We start from the raw sequence: 22,932 nt of genomic DNA, 5'->3' as shown, positions 1-22,932 counted from the left end.
TATGATGCGGTAGTTGGAGGAAAGCTCAATCTAGGTTATCTGCTGCTAAATAGGAGGAGGCAGAAGAGGTATGGGAAAACCAGCGCTGAATGGGGAACCGGACATTCGCAGACATGTGATGTACTGTTCTGCGCATGCTCAACAGTGCAGTGCACTAACCTAGTTTCGGCACCCAGCCAGTCTGAGAGCTCCTTGAAGGGTAAATTTTACTCCAAACCATTTCAATTTGCAACCTTCAAGGTAGAGCACATCTCGCGGATCTGGTAGATGACTTGCTTGCGGCTAATTGCTGGTCAGGGGAATAAAAAAATAGTCGAGTGATGATTTCATTTGAATGGCTCAAACCGCGATTATGGCTCAAAAATATGAAAACTAAAATAGAAAGCCCTCGCTGGGGTTAATAAGTGACTGCCGTGCTGTAAAAGCTTCATTAAAAAACCGGCAGGAAAAGTATCAGTAAAGAGCGAATTTGAAACGCTGTCTTACGCATTAAAAGAAAGACAGCGCTACCCATCGCGCCGCAGTAACAAAGGGAACGGTCATTTTAAATTGTGCTCTCAGCTGTTCTCACAAATATTCTTGTATTTTCGAGCGTGCGCAGAATAAAAGTTCGCGCTCCGCCGAATGCTGGAAAGGAATATTTATCCCTATGAGCTTTTGACATATACGGTTTAGCTGTGGCAAAATTTGTTCCCACAAAGCCATGTGTATTACATGCAGAATATTGGCGCGATTACGGCGCAGTCTATACAATGGGATGATCCGAAACTGTTAATGCCAAGGTTGAATATGTAGTGAGCGATGTTAATGACGACAGAGGCGATGACGTCTATCTGATGGAGTTGAGGGAATATCTGGACCGGTTGCCCTCCTCGTCCTCCGGTCGCTGGTCGCGCAGGAGGATGCACACCAGGGACGTGAAGGCCGTGAAGACGATGACTGTTGAGGTGAGGATGACCAGCATGTCCTTGAGCTTGATGGCCGCAGTGGACACGCAAGTCCCGTTTTCCGCCTTGTGATCCTGGAAGATGTTGGGAAACGGCCAGTCAGCTATGCGTCCCCCCTGCGATACCTCGTGACTCTTGGGCAGCAAAGAACAAAACAGTATGATGTACCTGTCGCTATCTTGCACAGGTTGCTCATTTTCCTAAATTTGAACACCCTGTGGTGCTCCCCGCTATAAGTCTGATAACCTTACCGAAAGAGCGCCGCAGTATCACTCGACTTATAATGTGATGTTGATGCACGCCTTAACAACTCTACATATACATGCGGGCTTCGCCATCATGCCCACCCATGCCCTTATCAGTTCTATCGTTGCTCCATCTCTGCTTACACCTTCCTTATTAGCTTTTTTTTTTTTGGCACAGCCGTTCCGGTGATGAAACCACTGGATAACTCTAAGGGAATACATGATAAGCCGCACAGAGTTGCCGCGCCTTCGTGCCGCGTCGACGACGGGGCCCAGTCAAGTCTATCTCAAGAGAGATCGGTGCTACTTATATATATATATATATACATCACTCGCAGGTCAGTAGAGACTTCGTCCTTCTTGGCTTTAGAAGACATAGCAAAGGGAACAGAAAAGAACTTGCGCCTAAGCTTCGCATTTGTTCTTTACAAAAAAAAAATGGAATTTGCCATCCGCTCAACTTTATTAACTTGCTTTTTTGCACATTTTCAACACACTAATCTGTCTGTCTCTTCAAGAATCTGCCACCATCTAGCCAACGATTACTCTGGTAATGGTCTGTCCTGTCTTCACGATCAGCAATGCTATCAGGGGACCATGCTGAGAGACAAGCTAAAGATGGGCGACACGTCATGCGTTGTTACCTTTGGGCAGACGCAGGCGTGCTCCTCGCAGGATGCCAGCGGCGTAGAGCAGTAGGTGGTGGGCCCGCAGAGGTAGCCGAGGCCGACCAGGGGCCGGCATCCCTCGCCCTTGAGCTCGTGGCGTGCCCTGCACTGGCACTTCCTGTCCTGGCACAGGGAGCGAGGGTCGGACTGCGTGCACTGGTGCTTGAACACGCACGACTGGCCGATCTGGCGAGGGTCGAAGCACAGGTGGTAGAAGCTGTCGAACCCCATGCCCGGCTGGCACTGGCTGCAACTGGAAGTAAATGCCACCATCACCATCATCCAAGTTGTATGCGTTGCAGAATAATGGTCTCCTTATTCAAAGGATGTTGAGCGGTTTGTGCGTGACTTTTTGTGCGCGGTTAGTTCCACGCACAGATGAGAGGACTCTCCGTGGTATAACAGAGTCTTCTGTGAGGGCTAGCAGAGCAACTGTCGGACTGGTGGAGCAACGATACCCTGCCAGAAATCTGTTAGGGCTGGCTGTGCGACGCGAGACCTGCTAAATCGCGTTCAGCTTTGAGCTATCAACGAGGTTTTATGTGAACATTTAGGGTTGTATTCAGCTTCCTAGCGTGTTCTCTCAAAACCTCTCGGGCTGTGTAGTTTTCTCAAGATTGCAAGTTTAAAACATACCCTTTGAGTCGCGCGGTTTTGACTAATGGCGGCCAACAGATGGCGCCAGTTGCTGAATGTGCAGAAAGCGGGGCACGGTTGGAAACAATGTTCGCCTTCAATCAGGATAAAGAGTGGCACCTGAGAGGGTCGCAGTCTTGTGTGCTATCGAATCGCGCTAGTAGAAAGCAGAATGCCAGGAGGCAGAGCAGCCTACGTACTTGGCGTGGTTGAGGCCGAGGCAGTGCTTCTCTTCGAGGCGGCATCCCTGCTGGAGAACACATAGCAGCGAGGCGTCCACGTTGACCGGCAGGAGGCGCTGGCTGATGTTGAAGAAGCCGTACAGGTTGGCCAGCACGTCGCGCTTCTTGTTCTCGAATGAGCACGACACAGTCCCCTCCACAGGCACCGTCGAGCTGAACTCCAGCTGCGCCACCAAAGAGGAAGAACTAAAACGGACGCACAGGACAACTCCATCTGAATTTTTTCTGGATAAAAATCGATTCCATGGCTCATGTCCGATATTTTGATAGGTGTCCGCAATTAAAACAACAATTTTGATGCTGAGATAATTTCATTCGAAAGATTCCCCGCCACTTCATCCGCCACTCCAGGTACATCGTAATGTAATCCTATATGGCAGCAGTCGCCTAGTCGTTTGAGGACCTGCCTCGTATACGGATGGGGCGGGGTTTCGTAGCTTAAATCGCGACTAAGGTGTCCACCATCCCAGGGGGCCAGTTATGCACTTCCTTTCTTTTGCTTTATCTGAAGGTCAAATGAAGGTTAAAACCGCAAGCGCCGCAAAGAAAGCCCGAGGTCCCGTACTGAAGCTTTCTCTTCAAAACGAAAACTGGCTTTACTGTCACATTCTGTCGCTTTATTAAAACCTGGGGACTTTCAGGAGGGCCTTGAACGCACCTCGTGTGGCATAGGCCGCATACTAACAGCGACTCTGCATACCTGCGAGTCGTAGATGACCAGAGGCGGCCTGACGACGTTGGTGCGCGAGCGCGTGATGGGAGGCGCCTTGCACTTGAGGTCGTCCTTGCAGAAGTCGGTCAGGTTGCGGAAGTTGATCAGGAAGCGGATGTCGAGCGGTTCTGCGTCCTCGGAGGCGGCTGAACACGTGTACAGCACGGAGTCCCGCACCGAGGCGAGAGGCTTGACCGCCATCATGCGGAAGTCCGGTATCTGCGACCGGAGTGAAAATAAGCCTCGTTTACGGGATGCCATAATGCTTTCTAAATTAGAATAAAAGTCTCACTGATAACACCCACTATAATACGGTCCTGAAGATGCCCAGAAATTATCGATAGACGCCTTTAGCTTGCGCGGCTAACACCCCATGCCCCGATGTATGCACAATGTTTAAAACTGCCTCTGGAATTTTTACCAATCAATACACCTTAACGAATTTCGATGCTAGTCAGGAGTTGTTGGCGCGAGCGCAGGAGCCGTTTTCAAAGTCAGAATTGGTAGTAAGTAGGAAGAGTAAGTTGGGATGACCAACATGTTCGACGAGCATTTTGTCGCGCTTTGTATACGGTTTGTTCATAATTACAGCTGAAAAAATGTCCCCACTGAATTAGGCGGCTTTCGTTGTGCTCGTGGCGGAAGATGGCGCTTGGTATTGATGTCCGGAATGTTTGGATTGTAATCACCCGCTTTCTCATCTTTACTGACACTAAACGACTACTTGATGTACATCCGGCCAAATCTTTCAAATCTTTAGCTGGCGTGCGTGAAGGCCGCATGTTCCGTGCTCCTGTAGCTTATGACGGAGCAAACTTTCGAAAATATCAAAGTTAAGCACGGGCTTACTACGCCTGTGCTTAATATTGAGCTTTCCGCAAGTTTCTTCACCCCAAAGCGCAGGAGCATGAAAAAAGCGGCCGTCACGCACGCCAGCTAAAGATTTGGCCGGCTACATTATCAATAGCACCCAGAGGGATTCCTCGTGGCTCAAGATTGCCTTGACAATTCTTTTAGCGGAGCAGACGAAGGCTGCAGTTTAGTTACGGCTGATGACCTTTATAGCAGAGGACTTTGACTCATACAGGTTGTATTTACAAAAGAGAAAGAATTGGTGCGGGTTTAATGCAGTTAAACCGAGAACACGTGCGAAAGCAGGGGTTCATTCTTCAACTGGAGGGGGCAGATAAGCTCCGCCTTAAGAGCACGACGCGATACGAGCAGAGGGTGAATGCACGTGTATGCAGAATTTTTCATTCTCTATTTAACATTCATAGATGGCGTTGAGTCATCATACCACTACCAGCGCAGTGGCGCAGCGGTTAAGAGATTTTCCACTGCACTGGTAGGTGGCTGTTTCTACAACAGCCACCCGTAGGCTTTGTTCGAACCATGTTCTCTTCCCAAGCAAGCTCTCGCGCAGCTGGCGCGACGATCTTCCGACCTTACTCGAGCTAAGCCGAGTAACTCGGGTAAGCTCGGGTAACTCGGTTTGCTAGGCACGGCGCCATCTGTTGTAGCGCAGCTGGAGCGGTTGCTAGGCAACGGCAAAGGGGGGTCCACGGACCACGCGACGAGCGCTTAGACCTGGCGTAGTATTTCTTTCATAATAAAAACATCAAATTTAAGTGGTATCGTGGCAGCCGTGCTCAGTTTTGGGTGGTGGAAGAAGACGACTACCCGTAGGTCTGTAGCTCGCTTCCTGACCGAACGCGTGGCGAGGACTGTTGTCGGACGCCGCACGTGACCTGTATTCAACTGAGCCAGAACCCCCTTTACAAAGTGAATTTATGCGACAAATAAAAGCGACACCACAGCAAAAAGCAGCGCATCGAACGGTGTGCCAACATTTCTTCTCTCCGCTGCCCAGTGTTTCCAGCGTCCTTTTCTCATTTCGACAACACAACGCCAACTCCCTTTGCTTCGGAGAAGGCGCCCCACGCGTGTATCACTATTAAATGTCTCGGTGTTCACTTCATTTTAGTGTCATCAGTAACTTCATTTGCTGGTGCTTCGATTCGGTCCAGCATTACACGTGAACGCGGTTGCGAATTGCAAACAAAACGTAACGACAGCGACGACAAGAAAACGAATTTACTCAAAGCAGACTGCCAGCATGCTTAATGTTAAGGGTCAGGAATTAAGGAGGAGGAAAAGAACACAATTAGAAGCCAAAAATAGGTCATCCTAAAGAGGTGCTCTTGATCCGCTAGGGTTCACTGGTGACCCACCGAATCAGATCAAAACGACATGCAGCCATTGAACCTAATTGCATCGAAGGTGGCTACTTCGAGGATAATTCTCCTAGGAGCTTCTAGAAGACTGTCTTTAAACCCACCTTCGGAATGCCGAAGTACCAGTCCTTGAAGCCAGCCGCGCGGGGCAGCCAGCAGAGGAAGGCCAGGGCGCACAGCACAACGTCAACCTCACGCCTTCTGGTAGCCATCCTGTGATTTGTAAATATCCTTGGAATAAACCCTGAAATAAAAGGCAACGCATAGCATCACACTACTATGTACCTGTGCTTCGCGTTGCCCGAATAAACCCGCTTTATGCTTGGGCAACGGCGTCGGGTTCCCCGTCTGGCTCGCTTCTCTAACGCCAGAGCTGGAAAACAGGCGCGACAGTGTCCTGCTAACGTCGTGCACACGTCGCTAAGAAAAATGATTGTCTCACCTCTAAAGCACGTCTTTGCCAAATCCTAGGAGGTGCCGGCCACCGAGACAAGAAAGTGCGCTGCAGGAGTCGAGCACAGACGCAGCTGCAGAAAAATTTGGACGCCCGTGCACGTGCCACGAGACATGAGGCACTTCTTTCTCACTGGGAAAGCTAGCGCGAGGCACGTGGTAGCCACTGTGTGCTATTTTCTGCAGTTGTCTTTTCACTTTTCCTGAATTTTCAGTACACAAATGTCAATTTTCTTTACAGTTGTGTATTTCTTCGTGATATGAATTAGTCCTGTCCTCTATTTTGTCTTGATGTGCACCCTTATGGGGGTGATTATTACAAGAAAAATTGCAGAAAAACGACATTACTAACTGCTGTTGAAGGATGTGTGTGGGAAGGAGGGGGGAGAAAGGGGGCCCACACTATGTCAGGCATAAACTTGCCTTTATGTCTGCCTCCTAGGCATCTGAACTTGTCTGATTAAAATACTTCGACTTTGCACGGGGTGGTCATCTGATCGCGGACGCTCTTTGGTTAGAGAGCGAAAGCTATGGCGCATCGGCCAACTATAAGCGGCTTGGCGTCTGTAACGTTGAGTGCGTTCCGGACACTGGATAAAAGCGCGCCCACCCTGACATGCGGCAGTTAATGGTTGATCGCGAGAGAGAGAGAGAATAAACTTTATTAAGTCTTTGAAGAGGAAAGCTCTCTTCTGGCGCAGGTGGACTACTGTCGCTTGGTGGCCTTGATCTCTTGGATCTCGGCGACCTGGTCAGCTCTCTCTGCGAGTAACTTTTGTTGCCACAGGTCCAAGCTACGCAGCGCGATCTCCGACTCCTCCTATGTAAGGGTTCTTACTGCAGGCCCACATGATGTGGTTGAGGTTAGCATACTATCCGCAGCTTTTGCATTCTGCAGAGGATATATGGATGAATTTTGGCTAGTATTGTGGGGCATGGGAATGTGTGTGTTTGGAGCTGATCGCGAGAGTTTGCTCACCCAATGAACGCTGCGGCCTATTGCAGAAGTTCCGCGTGTCTATACTGCAACGCTGTCAGCGCCAACGCATGCAGCCCACATCTCCCTCTCTCTCTCATCACCCCACGTACATACCAGCGCGAATCAGGCGTCCACTGACCCAGGAGGAGGAGAATAAACTTTTTTCCGCCTACAAATGTAGCAGGCAGTGTGGGGTTATAGCCCCACCAAGTGGCCATGAGCCCGTGGCGTTCGGCGACTTCTAGGGCTCTTTTCACAACCCGGATCTGTGTGTCCGAGTCGGAACTGAGCAATGCGGCCTCCCACTGGTCTGTATTCGAGAGCTGCAAACCTCGAGGAAGGGAGTCCCGAGGGCAAGCCCAGAGTATGTGGGATAGAGTGGCATGTTGGCCACATAGTTGACAGGAATGGGACTAGGCCCCAGGGTATATGCGGGCATATATCGCGGGGTTGGAGAAAGTGTTCGTTTGAAGTTGCCTCCACGCAGCCTCTTGGGGTTTGGTGACAGAACTATGTGGGGGGAATGTAGAAGTCTAACTAACCGCTTAGGTAGACTTCTGTTTCCTTTCCTTGAAATCATCGGAGTGTAAAATTTCAACGTCAACGCCAATGAACACAGTGGTCACAACACTTATGTTAAAGATTTCATCTCAAACCGGACTGTATTTCTACGGCTCCAAGACTCGGAACACGGGTCGTACCATATTGGTACTCGCGGCACACCACAGGAGGCAGTCCTCTCACCTCTCCTCTTTAACATTGCTATGATGTGCCTGCCTGGGCAACTGACGAAGGTTGAATGTGTACAGCATTCACTGTATGTAACGACATTACCATCTGGGCCACTCGGGCCAACCTCTGGTACACCGAGGAACACCTTCAAAGGGCTGCACACCTGGTCGTAACGTCCGCCGCACGTTGCGGCCTACGATGTGCCCCTCAGAAATCGGAGTTTGTTCATATCGGGCCCTCACCGAGAGATAAAACGCGAATAGACCTCTCCCTATCTAACGGCGATATCGCGGAGGCCCACGAAATCAGGGTTCTAGGCATCCATATTATCGAGAAGCTTTGGGTGCACACCACGCTGACCAAACTCGGTAAAGTAAGAAAACAGGTGGGCCGTGTGGTACGCCGTGTTTCCAATAATCGTAGTGGGATCCGCAGTAAAGACATCCTACGATTGGCGCAGGCTTTTGTATTCAGTCGCATCCTTTACTCGGCACCTTACGTCCACCTACGCAAAACACGAACATGTCAAACTCGAAGCCATTACCCGAAAAATCGTTAAGCGGTTGAACCTACCGGTCGGTACATTCAACAGCCGCCTAGAATACATCAACCAGATCTGGGACGGGCGTCCACTCCCTCCCGAGTGGAAAACGTCACTTGTGACGTTTATCCCTAAAACAGGTAAGGCCGTGAATACGGACAACCTGAGGCCCATATCACTGACCTCATGTGCGGGCAAGCTTATGGAGACGATGGTTCGGGATCGCCTCTCTCCATACCTGGAGAGTAAGGGTTTCTTTGCAGTCACCATGTTCGGGTTTCGCCCCCACATGTCTGCACAGGATGTCCTTCTCCAGTTGCACAGGGATGTAATACGACCCACAACTATGCAACACAATGACAAAGCCATCCTCGCCCTTGATCTGAAAGGGGCTTTCGACAATGTTAAACACGGAAGCATCTTGGCCAACTTGAGTTCTACCGATTGTGGAGCTAGGGCCTACGCGTATGTAAGAGATTTCTTGACTAATCGCCAGGCCTTTCTTCGGATTGAGGCGAGGAATACGGCCCTTACATGATGGGAACACGGGGTACCCCTCAGGCACCCCGTGTTCAACCGCTCCTGTTCAACATAGCTATGATGCGCCTCCCAAGCCAACTGGCCCGGGTGGAAGGCATTCAACACGCGTTATATGCAGATGACATTACAATTTGGACCACTGAGGGGAGCCTTGGGGACATGGAGGCCCGCCTTCAGCAGGCCGCTTCCATAGTCGATGCGTATGCTATTGACTGTGGGCTCCAATGTGCTCCAGCGAAATCAGAGCTTTTGCATGTCAGAGCGAACCCAAAGGATAGGACAGCAATTCACATCTCTCTGTCAGGAGGTCCTATTAGAGAGGTGGAGGAGCTCCGTATTCTGGGCCTTTTCATTCACCACAGACTCAGACCGGACTCCACCATTCTGAAACTCAAGAGAGTAGGCGAACAGGTAGGGCGCATGATCCGCCGCGTTTCCAACAAGCGGGGCGGTCTGCGGGGCAGGGACGCGCTTCGGCTCGTCTATGCCTTCGTGACTAGCCGGATCCTCTACGCCGTGCCATATCTCCGCACTACTAAGCAAGACGAGGCGCGAATAGACGCCGTCATCCGCAAGGCAACTAAGCGAGCCCTGGATCTCCCGGTGGCCACCTCTAATGCCAAACTCAAGGCATTGGGGGTGCTAAACTCCTACCAGGAGCTGCGGGAGGCCCACCTCGTGAACCAATACACGCGGCTCATGCAGACGGCCCCTGGGCGCCGCCTGCTAAACCGCTTACACATCCAACACGACTGCACTCCAGAGGAGGCGGAGCGTATCCCAGTACTGTGGCGCCATATGCTCTGGGTCTCCCCGCTCCCCCGTAACATGGACACCGACATGCACGTAAACAGGCGACAAGCGCGGGCTCGGGCTCTTGAGAGACAACACGGCTCCCGACCTAGTGTATATTATGTAGACGTAGCAGGCCCATCGCCCACGGGATTTTACACGGCCGCTGTCGTTCACCAGGAAATGCACGTTGATGGACTCTCTTTTCGAGCCCCGAATTCAATGCGAGCCGAGGAAGTAGCGATAGCGCTTGCTGCCGCCGACGCCAATTAGAGAATCATCATTACGGACTCCCGAAAAGCATGTGATCATTACTTGGCAGGGGAGATCTCCCCCTTAGCTGCTTGTATTCTAAGACGGACTGCCACTGATCCCACACCTAAAAGAATCATTTGGGCTCCTGGCCACCAGGGCTTACGAGGTAATGAGGCCGCTGACGCGGCTGCCCGAGCGCTTACTCACCGGGCTCCTCATCCCAGCTCTTCTGGCTCGGAGACTAATCAGCCGCTGCTGCGATTCAAGGAAATTATAACGCATTATAGCGACATCCACCGCCTTTTCACGGCCCCTGCAAAGGGGCTGAGTAAGACGGAGGAGCGAACTTTAAGGCGCCTGCAGACAGGTACTCTACTCTGTCCTGCAATCTTAAAGCATTACGATCCTAACACGGATGGGCGATGCCCACACTGTGGGGAGACCTGTGATATCTTCCACATGGTGTGGGCATGTACTCAAAATCCCCACCTCCTCCCTTCCCCTAGCCCTTCCAGAGAGGCATGGGAGACTGCCCTTCTCAACTGCTCCTCGCTTGAGTCCCAAAGGGCTCTGGTGAAACGGGCTAGAGACGGGGCATTGTCATGCGGTGTCCCGGACTAGGGACGCCGACCATGTAGCGGGGCCACTCTGTGGCTCCCAAACTCTATATCAGTAATTAAAAGTTTTCACCACCACCACCACCCTGAGGCCTTGGGTATGACCAACAACATTCAGGAACTGAAAGAGGCGCACCTCCTTATCAGTACAGGTGCCTCAAGCAAACACCAACCGGCCAGGCCCTCCTGGCCCGTTTACATATACAAAACTCGCCTAAGAAACAAGGGAGTGTCCCGGTACCCGAGGTCTGGCTACTAGGCCCTTTTCCTTCTGAGATGGACACTCGTACTCACGGCGGTCGCCGTACAGCCCGAGCACAGGCTCTGGCTCACAAGTACGGCCCCAAACACGGCGTCTTCTGGGTCGATATTTCCTGCCCTGGCCCCCGTGGGTGCTTCACAGCCTCAATCATACACCAAGATAGACAAGTGGACGGTTTGAGCTTTAGGGCAGCTCACCCCACACACGCAGAGGAAGCGGATATTTTACTTTGGCCATATCCCATCCTGCTTCTCAACATATCACCACCGACTCCCGCGGCGCGTGTCGAAGCTACGAAGGCGGTCGCATGACACCCCTAGCAGCATTTTTCATGCGTTGGTGCATTCGCAATACGGAACCCACCCTTAAAACATCATCTGGACTCAAGGCTTCAGGGTCTCAGAGGGAATGAGGCCGCATGCGCGGCTACCTGAGCTCTCATCTTCCGGGCACCTCATACCGACTCTGATACCTCGGATGCGGGACAGCCTTTATTCCGCTTTTGTGAAATTCTGAAAGACTATCATCATGAACATCAGCGCTTCCTATCCTCGGAAAAAGGGCCTGGGAAGCAACGAGCGCGTGCTCCTCCGACTTTTTACGAATACTCTTGTATGTCCGGCTATAATAAAGCATTTCGACCTTAAGGTCACTGGCCGGTGCTCGCCCTGTGGGGAGGTGGCTGACACCTACCACACGATCTGGGCCTCCAAGCAGAACACAGCCCTTTCCCCAAACCTCCAACCTACGCTAGAGGAATGGAAGGCGCCCTGCTCGGCTGCTTGGTCTTTGGGCCTTGGTCCGAGACGAACAACACCTGGGTCACCTGTGGTTTTTATGCGTGCGCTGTCATGACACAGCACATTCCTTTCTGTGTACGAACCGACTAGCACTGATTGCTATTAGCATGCAGTTGCTGTCGCCGCCGCCGAGTAGTTATTTTTTGTGCGAGACAATGTTAGCTCAAGAAAAAGGTCCACTTTTTAGAACCACGTCATTCACCTGTATGCCGTCCACGTCTCTGTTCATGCTCTCATCCCATTCACGTGGGAGTATAGTTTTGTTCACCGTACTTGTAAGTGCAAGCGGATTTACCAGGCATTTGCGTAATTAATACGTAATTAAAACTATCAACTAGCAGTCATTAATTCGATCGGATTTATCCAAGCTTACGTTCTGCACTGCACCCGCCACTTTGAATCCTAACAGTGCCTCAGCCTGCACTTCAGGTTTGCAGTATTTCTGCATAAGAAATTTAAAACGGAATAACAAAGAAGTCTGTGATCGCTGAAAACATCACTGACACTGAACATGTTGGTGACCTAACCAGCGAGGCTTGTAGTCCTAGCTACATTTGGTAGCTTGGCATTGAGGTAGTGGCTGTGTCAGTCGCATTAGCCCAGCAGTCACAAGCTGTACCACCTGAGTTTTCAAAATAGATGTTTGGGGAGCAACTTCATAAAGCTGCGCATATGATCAATGAAATGCCGTATTGTAGCGTTCCGGAATAATTTTGACCACATAGGTTCTGGTGCCATGATACGAGGGGGTACCCAAAAGAAACCGGACTTATTTTTGTTTGAACTTATTTGTTCACATTTTAAGCACAGACCTTCAATCTCCTTCAAAGTATTCCCAACTTGCAATGATACGCTTGTCGAATCTTTCATTCCATTTTTCAAAACATTGTTTAAATTCATCTTTTGTGATGCTTGATAGTGCCTCCGTCGTTTTTTTCTTCACCTCAGCAACATCAGAGAAACGCTTTCCATTCACCTATTCTTTCATTCTAGGAAACAAAGAAAGTAGCACGGGGCAAGGTCGGGAGAGTATGAGGGTTGAGGAATCGGGGTCATGCCATTTTTGGTCCAAAATTGTCGTAGAGACAGGGCTGTGTGAGCAGGGGCATTGCCATATGATGGAAAAACCAGTCACCCGACCGCCACAAATCTGGCCGCTTCCACCGCACACTGTTGCCCAATCTTTTCAAAACATCCAAGTAGGAAGCCTGGCTAACTGTCTGACCCTGCGGAACAAATTCTCAATGGACGACTCCTCTCACGTTGAAAAAACAAATCAGCATTGTTTTGAGGTTTGGTTTCACCTGACGAGCTTTCTTGAGGCGAGGTGAATTTGAAAATTTGAAGTTTTCCATTGGCATGATTGTTGCTTTGATTCAGGATTCGATTCAGGAAAACTTGAGATGTCCCCATAGCATCGTCCTTGTACGTCTTTCTTAATATTTCGAGAGTTTCCATTCAACTTTTTCCGAGCAAAAATAAGAATTTCACCGGCGCAGGCTGTTCACGAAAATCAGCCATTGCAAAAACGACATTCACACAAAACAGTCGTCACTCTAAAACTCTGCCTAAACTAGTCTGACCTCCTTCAACGACGGCACTCGGCTTACTGACTCTGGAATGTTCGGTCTGTACGCTCCTAGTGGCAAAACGCGGTACCACAGAAGCTTTGCCGACCAAAAAATTTAGTCCGGTTTCTTTTGGGTACCCCCTCGTATAGCACACCATAAGGGTTTTTTTTCATTGGGTCTCTTTCAAAATGCGGCCACCGTCGCCGTCCACCGTCCTGTCGATCCCCTTGCATCTTATTAAGTACTAGGTGATCGCGTTTTTCATGCTAAAATCGTCGATAAGCTTCAGAAGCTGAAGAAGAGAAGGAGTCCATTGAAGCACTAAGAGGATGAAGTGCCATTCTGTCAAAGGCTACAACAACAACAAGAAGATGAAGAACAAAAAGAAAAAGCAGCATCTCTGGCACAGTCCGGCGACTGCAGTAATGTACTTTCAGCGGCATAGGAGAGCCTCAGAAGACAATGCAGCCGCAAAATTTCCTTCTCGGCCACCCACCAGAGGTACCGGCCGAGACGTTGCGCCGCCTCTGCCAACTGCTGCTAGCGGTCCATTCCTCCAGCCAGTCCGGACCAGCGTTGGTGGGGTGTCGTATCCAGCCCAGCCAACCATTGCTGGGGTCTCTTACCCTCAGGAGCTTCAACCTGGCGCTGCTGTCGTAGGCACTTCTGCCGTTCCGGGCTTCTATAATCCGGTTCCACTGGACGAGCCACCGCCCAGTCCTTCTGGACACCCGTATCCGCTGCCGGTAAAACCTGCAGCTGCCATCGGTCCGTACCTGCAGCAAATGCAACCGGTAGGCTCCGGCGGTCCTTACCTTATGCCAACCCATCGCACTGCTGCTGGCGCTATCTACCCTCAGGCGGGCGCCATTGGCATTGGCCCTGCTCAGCGCTTCTATGGTCCGCTTCCACCAATCGCCTCTCTGCCACAGCCACCCGTAGCTCCCGCTGAGGGAGCGCCCTTGGCATATGACGTCGCACCAGCTATCGGTAAGGCCCAAGTACTTGCTCACACTTCGTGCCTATAGTCCTTTCTTGGCTGCACAAGCGAGACGGGATTGTGTGGCAAGCAAGAGGTAAGAAGACATGATGTTTGATATTCAGAGGGAACAAGGCAACGCGTGGCCGGCGCTCCAGCGAGCGCCACCGTCGTGCGTTCTTGGAAGTTGGCGCAGACGCACAGTGTTCTCGAGAGAGGAGGCGCTTGAAGCCTCACTCCTTCTAAGCGTTCATCTGATTTCCTCTACACTAAGAGGTGGTTTAATCATTTGTCTTATTCAAACTATTATGAGACAAACTGTACACTTAGTCAAAATTTTATGCAGTGCAATAGTAGCGAAAAAAATTCCATTTCATTACTGTTTTCGCATGCTCAGTTGAGTAATATGCAGCCTTATTGTCCTTGTATTGGTGTAGGATAAAACAGCGCGCACATAAGAGGGAGAACAGTGAGGAAGACGAACATAACTCTGACTTTGAGCTGAGATTTACTGAGAAAAGGGGGACATTTATAAGAAACTTCTGTGGCATGCGATGCAGTAAGAGTAAAAAGGTCATATGACACATGCCGTTTAAAGCCATTAATACCAAGAGTGGTTACAAACAATGGTGAAGAACGTGTGAGTAATGACCAATCAAAACACATATGGGAGGGACGATCTGTACATGCGCTTCCGTTGTCATAAGACATATGCCGTCCAAAACCAGCCTTATGTTCAACAACGGGGAAAAATGATAACAGTCAAATGACATTGCAGGGTCGAGCTGTACATGGGCTTCCATTGTCAAAAAATAAAAGAATAAAGAGATATTAAAACCTACAAAAGCTTAATAACAGCGTGGCATAACAGCTCCCCCTCCCCCTCCAAAAAAATATCTGATAAGACTAGCCCGATCCTATGCGTGTCGCACAGCACACCTTTGAATATCAAGAAATATCTTTGAATGCAACGCAACTAAATTTCTTCGAGAGAGACACCTTGCACAAACTTTTAGCTGCTGGTGTACGTGAAAACTGGAAAATAGGAAGAGGTGATCGCCAGAGTTAGATGGTATTGGTTGTATAAATTGTGTGGTCTTTTTCTGTTACAAAATGCCAAAAATGCAATAGACCCTCGTACATTGTACATATTTTTTCCCGGCTGTAGTTTCAGACTTTCTAAGCAGTTTATTGTGGCCGGGCTCTGCCGTCGACCCAATAAGTGGCGAGCGAAATCTCCCAGTTCACATGATAGCCAATATTAACGTTATCCAAACAGTGGGTATGGGCCACCGGCTTGTGGAGGCTGGTGGTTTCAAGAATACGTTAGTTGGGCTATTATTAAATGGCCTGATGGTGGGTGTGTAAGGGGGTGCAGGAAATGTTTTTTGGCAGCCCAGCTATTCCTAACACTTCTCCCCAGAGGAGGGTGCAAGCTTGGATGTATTTTTGTGTGTATTTGTGTTCACCAGTGTAAGAGAATTTTGAACATTTTTAACACAGGAACATTTTGGGCCTACAGAAGCTAAATAGCGGATTAATTGAGGAAGTACTATCTGTTTGTTATGATTAAATTAGAAAACGAACTTCACCATTCTACACCATTTTAACGAGTGACTAAACTGAGCTAATATAAAAGGACATCCATTACACGCGCTGCAGCTGTCGAGCAAAACCTTTTGTTACCTCAGCCTATCGGTCGGCTGTGTGAGGAGAACACAGTGGACGTGAGGAGCATGTAGAAAGAAATTATTTATGGGTTTTTGAGCGTTTAACGTCCCAAAGTGACTCAGGCTATGAGAGACGCCGTAGTGAAGGGCTCCGAAATTTTCAACCACCTGGGGTTGTTTAACCTGCACTGACATTCCACTGTACACAGGCCTCTTGAATTTCACCTCCAAATTCGACCGTGGTGGCCGGAATTGAACCCGCGTCTTTCGGGTCACCAGCCGAGTGCCGTACCCATTGAGCCACCGCGGCGGCGGAGAGAGAAATGTAGTATTTTGGGCTTAATAGGTTCATTATCGACAGGTTGGGATGGCCCAGTGAACGCTTGTGCGAGTAGTCCGGGTAACGCGTTGTGTAAACTCCTCAACCTCTATACCTCTTAGAGCCAACTCAAATCTGGAATGACTTCTATCGCTACCAAACCTGCTGTGCCTGTCTATCCCTCCTCTTCCGCTTCTAGAACCCGTGGTTCCAGAGTCTGAGAGGCCCGCCAGAGGTGCTTCCACTCGTCGGAGAAAACTGCGGAGTGTGGTAAATAGACAGCCGGACTGGGTCCTGTGTTTGTCGGTGACTCTGGCCATCCTGCTGCTCATCCTGGTTGCCGTCCTCTACTACGTCATCTTGCGAATGCACCGCCAAAGAGAGGAAGAAAATCCGAGCCAAATCCCATAAGCATGGGACGATCGGATTCCGGGACTTTCGTTGCCTCGTTCTCCAGATTACACGCAGTTGATCCACTGCTTTACCCTTTATCTGCCAACAGCTTATCGTCTTTGCTCGCTTTCCAAAATTGCAGCCACGCAGAAAATAATATATCGAAGTTTCAATAATATTATTATGAACAATAATTTTTCTTGTATCTCCGATACGCGATGCCGAAGGCACGAATTAAAGTATTTGATATCGACGAAATGAAAAAACCGCACGCCTACGCACTGGCAACTTTATCATCTCTTTTCCAGGCTTCAAAATACATGAGATGAGCACTTCACGTAGCAATCACAACAGAAACATGTCAGATATCTAGATAGAAACCGCACTTAGGATATTGATGCCTACATAAAGAAAAAAGTAACATTCAATTTTAAAGACTCATTCGTGAAATATTTTGTCCCCACGAGCGTACAGGGAAACCAGTAACAAACAGTTTTTATTTATGGAGTCACCTGGATCAAAAACGAGAAGAAATTCGACAATGATTTACCACTGGTGGCAGTGACCCCTCGTCAAGACTGCAGAAATATTCTGGATTCTAATCACCGAGCTCTGTACTTAATCATCAGCCGAGGAAGATTATTATAGAGGAAAAGTGGTGTGGTCCTGTTTAAGTGCGAAAATGCTCTTTGTTGCTCGCGTGTCTGTTGCCTCTGACCGTTTAGCCCTATACACCTGCAGTAAAGCACCCCTCTTTTGGTTCCACTACGGCCATAACTTTTGCTTTTATTTTGTTTGCTGTGACAGTTTTGTAATCACTGTACGTTGTGTGGGACTCGACAGCACGACCCCGGCTACCCTCAGAGGCATGTGATTGCAACCAACTGTACTGCGTCATAGCTACTCCTGAAATGTATAAATCCCAGATGATATAGCATCGCCGTTCACTTCTTCGAACGGCGCGTGATGGTTTCACCGTGACATCCAAGAAACGGTATTAAATGCCGCTTTAAATTTCCACAACTGTACTCTGTCAGGAAACAGGAAAAATTCATGGCCCATGATAAGCTCATACAGTACTAAACTGCTTAAATTTTAAAGCAGTCCATCCACAGCACCCCAGAGCCTATGACGTGCATCAACCTGATATGCACAGTTGCTTACGCCGATAGCACTGCACAGTTGCCTGTTGCTTACGCCGATAGCACTGCAGTTATGCTCTGTAACCGCGACGCTTTGTAAACAAGACACCCGGGAACACTTTTCGTGGTCCTTGGCCAAGTCACGAGTGCCGCCTCCTGGCTAGTAACACCGATAATAGATGCAGTGCTTGTGCACTTTCAAAATACGCGTCACGTTTGCTGCATGAAGCTTTTCACGTGTCTGCCAACTTGACTCCAGGTAGTCCAAGGTGTAAGAGTCTCGAAACAATTCGGTATGCATCTGGGAATTAAGGAGACATTCTAGAGAAAGTTTCGAATTATTCACCATCTGCAGTTGGCTTAGAGCCTCCGGTTCCTCTGGTGTCTGGCCATCCATAAATGTTTGGTGCCCTGGGAAGGCTGTACAAAAACATATGGGCACCACGTGACGACCATGATGCGAACTCGTTAGCAGCAAGAAGGGCCGCTCCAATCTACGAAGATCGGAGCGCAGGCTTTGTGGGCGCTGCAGGAGCCAGGGTGCGAAATTTCGAAAGCGCTGTTAGCCCATCCAGTGCCGACGTGCACTAGCATTGTGTTGACTATGCCTGAAATGAACAACGGTGTGCGTATATAGCAGTACGATAGGCGTAATAACAGAGCTCCCGCTCAATGAGAGCTCACCGAGGGATGGCATATACGGAGATATCTGTGGATCCAATTCAATTTCCTCTCTTTTTTTTACCCGAGGGTGAGATCCAACCTTAAAGCCGAGTACTTTAGGCGAGGAAAGGAGTACCATGAAGAGTGCACAGAGCTATGCGTGAACTCAGGGGTAGCGGGGATGGGGCAGAGAAGGACAATATATGAACTTAGGCGTGGAACACAGCATGGAAATAAAGCCCTGAGATGATGCCTTCCGAAGAGGTTTGATGTTCATTGAAGCCCAGTGAAGTGACGTCCAGTTTCTACCTTATAAGGCAGAAGCTTGACGTTCATTGAAGTCCCGTGAAGTGACGTCCAGTTTCAGCCCTATAAGGCAGAAGCGGGAAGGCTAACGAAAGGTTCCAGCTTAAGCTCAGGACAGCGCAGCGAGTTATGGAAAGAAAAATGGTAGGTGAAATGTTAAGGAACGGGAAGCGGGCAGAATGGGTGAGAAAACAAACGCGGCTTAATGACATCCTAGTTGAAATCAAGAGCAAGAAATGCGCTGGGGCAGGGCATGTAATGCGAAAACAAGATAACCGCTGGTCCTCAAGGGTAACAGAGTGGATTCCAAAAGAAGGCAAGCGTAGCAGGAGGCGGCAGAAAGTTAAGAGGGCGGATTAGATTAAGGAGCTTGCGGGGATACTGTGGGTGCAACTGCTGAAGGTCGGTTAATCGGAAAGACATCGGACCCGCCTTGCTTGCTCAGTGGTAAGGCGCTCGTCTACCGAGCCGGAGTACCCGGGTTCGAGCCCGACCGCGGCGGCCACGTTTTGATGGAGGCGAAACGCAAGAGGCGCCTGTGTGCTGTGCGATGTCAGTGCACGTTAAAGATCCCCAGGTGGTCGAAATTATTCCGGAGACCTCCACTACAGCACCTCTTTCTCTCTTCCTTCTTTCACTCCTGGCTTCCTCCCTTCCCTTACAGCGCGGTTCAGGTGGCCGACGATATATGTGAGACAGATACTACGCCATTTCCTTTCCTCAAAAACCAATTTACCAATTTACATGGTAGAGGTCTTTGCCCTGCAGTGTGCGTAGTCACTGATGACGATGACGACGACGACGACATGTTAGCATCGGCTGCAAATAAAGATCCCCCGCCGTGGGTATGTGCCATTCAGCCTGAGGACATCATCATCACCATCATCATCATCAAATTCTAAGGTGTCACTAAGGCGATTTTAGGCTTCTAGATCTGAGTTTTACGGGGCGCTTGCCTGAACATTAGAAGAGCGCCGTCTTCCATTTAATAAAGCTTTAGACGTAATTACCTACCTGCTCTTGAATAGGCATGTTTTGAAATCGAAAACTCGACTTCACGACCAAATTTGCAAAAGCCGGCATATCAGTAAAGCCGTGGCCTTCACCACGCATAAACAAATAACATAAATTTTGCCGCGACTGGGGTTCGACCACGTTGCGGAGCGAACAGATCAGCTACGCTGGGCACTGCTATAGAGTGCAGGATGCTGTCGTCGCAGCGAATTACACCTCGTTTTAAATTGCAACAAACTCTTGCGATCTGCATTGCACATCATCGTCTTCTTCAACTTCCACCTGCGGTGCGAACAGACCAGATCATTTCAACCTCGTTCCGACCTTAACCTGAGTCTAATATCGTTTCCAGACGTTTCGACGACCCAGGAAACCAAACCTTGAGCCAATCAGGCTGAACGCATGCTTTCGCATGTCTACGCGGTTTAACTACATTCATTCAAACCCTGCTATCTTTTTTTTTTCTTCAATTCAAGAGTCCCGTCTTGGCTGAAAGAAATTAGAGGCATGCGTTACATTAAAAAATGGCGGATGAATTAGAGTGGTTAGATCAAATTCTAATAAGATGATCTCTAGTACTTCGGATTTGACTTCGGTTCAAGTTTCGGGTCGAGGCTCTGTTTTCAAGGTGAAGCTGGCGTCAGACAAAGATCGCCGAAATTAGTGAGTGCGGACCTTGGTGTTCGCTCACCACTACTGGAGGGGACACTTAAAGGGCAACTGCAGCACTTTTTTGAGAATTTCGCGACATTCAAGGATACAGATCTTTATAGGCTGTAGGTAAAGCATGCCAAGTGTTTTTTCACTAGCATATAAAATAGTGACGTAATCGACGATTGAATTTTGCGCTTCTCCTCAATGCACCGGAGAAGTGCAGGGAAACTCAGCGTGACGTCATGGAAGGTATGATTTCAAATTACCGCTGTCGTCAGCCACACCCTGCCCTGACGCGTTAGACGCTGCCAAACAACTCTCGGCAGGGTTCGCCTTCGGTGGCCTTGGTTTTTTTCCTTCAAAGCACGCGTTTGTGCGTTGGAAATGTACCCATACCTTCGATGACGTCATCATGCGCCCCCCACTTGGCGTTGTGCGCTGCGGAGAAGCTGGAATGGCGTCCGGATTTTAATCGGCGATTACTTCACTATTTCAAGTGCTAGCCCAAAAAGACTTCGCATGCTTTACCTGCAGGTTTCACACATTCGACCCTCTTAAGCTCGTTGATTTCTAAAACCTATGCATTAAGCACCACCTTAAAGGTATGGAGTAATGGTGTTAATAGAATAATGCCCATGTTAGCAGAAATTGGCCATTCTTTTCTTTACATTCTTAGATTACCGGAAGTCCTCATACTACTCCTGGCGCAACGGAGCACTGGTTAAGCGATGCGCCACTTCCCTGCGATGGTAAGTGCTGCCACTCGTGGGGCTTGTGAGACCCTGGTTGCTGTTACCGAGCAACCTCTCATTACTAATGATTATTTTAACTGTCACCTTCCACGATTGAGAGTTCGCTCGCATTCCGTTGGGCAGGTTGTGATGATGTCAATGGGTCACGCAACCTTCAAGGTCATAACCTCTTAAAGGTCGCAGAGGAGCCGGATAAACAACATCGGTGATATAGGCGAGTGGGCGCTATAGTACTAGCGCGCTAAATATAGCTTTGAATGGAAATAAATTTCCTAAATACATTTTAATTAACAGTACACGCTCATAGAACCCAAACAGGACTGTCCCATAAAACTCAGCCGTGATAAAGATTCAATATCGCGCTGCAGGGAACTCTTCCTGTAGGTGCAATTGTGGTCAAAGCAGTGGAGAGCAAGTTTAGTTCAAATGAAGGGAACTAATATCGAGAATAATTGAACACGTGCAATAATATTTATCTGTGAAGTTCTGCAGTTCGAAAAAAATCTTTTCGAGCAGGTGTTCAAATAACTTAGAGGAATAGTATTTTGTATTATTCAGTCATAAAAGCTTAAAACTACAGCATACTGAAGTATGGCTTCAAGGGAGGAACACCTTTCCTTGTGGCTAACCGACGACGCTAAGAGCTGGAGCCTCCTCTAGTTTTCTGGATGAGAACAGCCTCCACGACCTGCCTCAGGTTATCGACAGCCTCCTTTAAGCCACATGGCAAATCTTTGAAATAAAGAAAAACTAAACTGAATGAATTAAGATTCATCGCAATACACGCACGTAAAATATGTCAATATAATACACAAAAAAATCACCACAGTAGCATTAAACCTTCAGTTTTTAATCAGAAATAAATTCCAGTTCCGCAATAACGACACGTTCGAGAATGGCTCGCAGAGCAGTCGAAGCAGAAGAAGACAAATCGTGCCTTTGAGCATGGTTCAGCGCCTTACGTCATGTACCCGCGGCGGTTTCTTCGGTTCTCACCGCCTCTAATCGGTAGAGGAATAAGCACACCCGCTCAGCCGTGGCCAGCCGGCCATCCGAGTGGACCATATCTTCAGCTGCATCAGCCGGCCACTATCAGCGGTCCGTACGTGCCACCACAACAGGCTTGGTTAGCCAGCAACCCCAAAGGCCCGTATATTCAACCGCCTCAACCTTCAGCCGCTAGCGTTCCGTTACTTCAGCCAGTCCAGTGCACTGCTTCTGGCGGTCTTTGTTCCGGATCCCTGCCGCAGGATGCTCCAAGAGATCTATGTCCTCAGCCGCCACCACCAACTCCTGGCACTCCATTTCCCCCGGCACCTGCCATCCCAGTGGGGTCTTACCCTGGTCTGCTGCCGCTTACTGTCGATCCGCGTGTCCAGCCGGGGCCGCCTCTTGGTGCTAACGTCCTTAATCCCGAACCGGTACAGCACGCCGCCCCTACCACTCCGAGTCTTCAGCCGCTCCAGCCAGTCACTGTGGGTCCATATCAACAACCGATCGAACCGATCCTTGCTGGCGGGAATTATGTCCCGCCGCTCCAGCCTAGCCCTGGCCCAATCGGTACAGACCTCTGTCAGGACATCGGTGGTGAACCTTGCCCTCCCAGCGTAACACTGCCACCGCCTTCCATCACCCCCGCTGCTGGTGGAAATACGGATTTTGCAGCTTCGGCCGCAGGCTACGACCCAGCTCTTGGTAAGGCTGCGCAAATGTCTTGCTTTGCATACGAGTAGATCTGTTACACCGAGGCGCAAGCTTGTGTACGGTGTGATTTCAGTGTATGTTTAAGAACACCAGGTAATCAAAATTAGTCC

The 22,932-nt window shown here is 49.4% G+C and overlaps 2 protein-coding genes across 2 annotated transcripts; one reads left to right on the top strand and one right to left on the bottom strand.

Annotated features, from left to right (window-relative positions):
• Positions 1-829: 829 nt before the first annotated feature.
• LOC149331258 (uncharacterized) lies at positions 830-5,896 on the bottom strand. The gene is made up of 5 exons (XM_089555442.1): positions 5,789-5,896; positions 3,439-3,669; positions 2,697-2,902; positions 1,837-2,113; positions 830-1,021 (listed from the first exon to the last, which is right to left on the bottom strand). Exons 1-5 carry the CDS (start codon positions 5,894-5,896, stop codon positions 830-832), a joined length of 1,014 nt encoding a protein of 337 aa, XP_089411568.1.
• Positions 5,897-13,651: 7,755 nt separating this feature from the next.
• LOC149331257 (uncharacterized) lies at positions 13,652-16,605 on the top strand. The gene is made up of 2 exons (XM_089555918.1): positions 13,652-14,216; positions 16,394-16,605. The coding sequence occupies exons 1-2, from the start codon at positions 13,652-13,654 to the stop codon at positions 16,603-16,605; spliced, it is 777 nt and encodes a 258-aa protein (XP_089412044.1).
• Positions 16,606-22,932: the final 6,327 nt, after the last annotated feature.

Source organism: Amblyomma mixtum, chromosome 8, assembly GCF_055824585.1.
Source record: "Amblyomma mixtum isolate Tamu chromosome 8, ASM5582458v1, whole genome shotgun sequence".
Lineage (NCBI taxonomy): Eukaryota > Metazoa > Arthropoda > Arachnida > Ixodida > Ixodidae > Amblyomma > Amblyomma mixtum.
The sequence above is the reverse complement of the archived record's forward strand: the minus strand, read 5'-3'. Positions and strand labels throughout refer to the sequence as shown.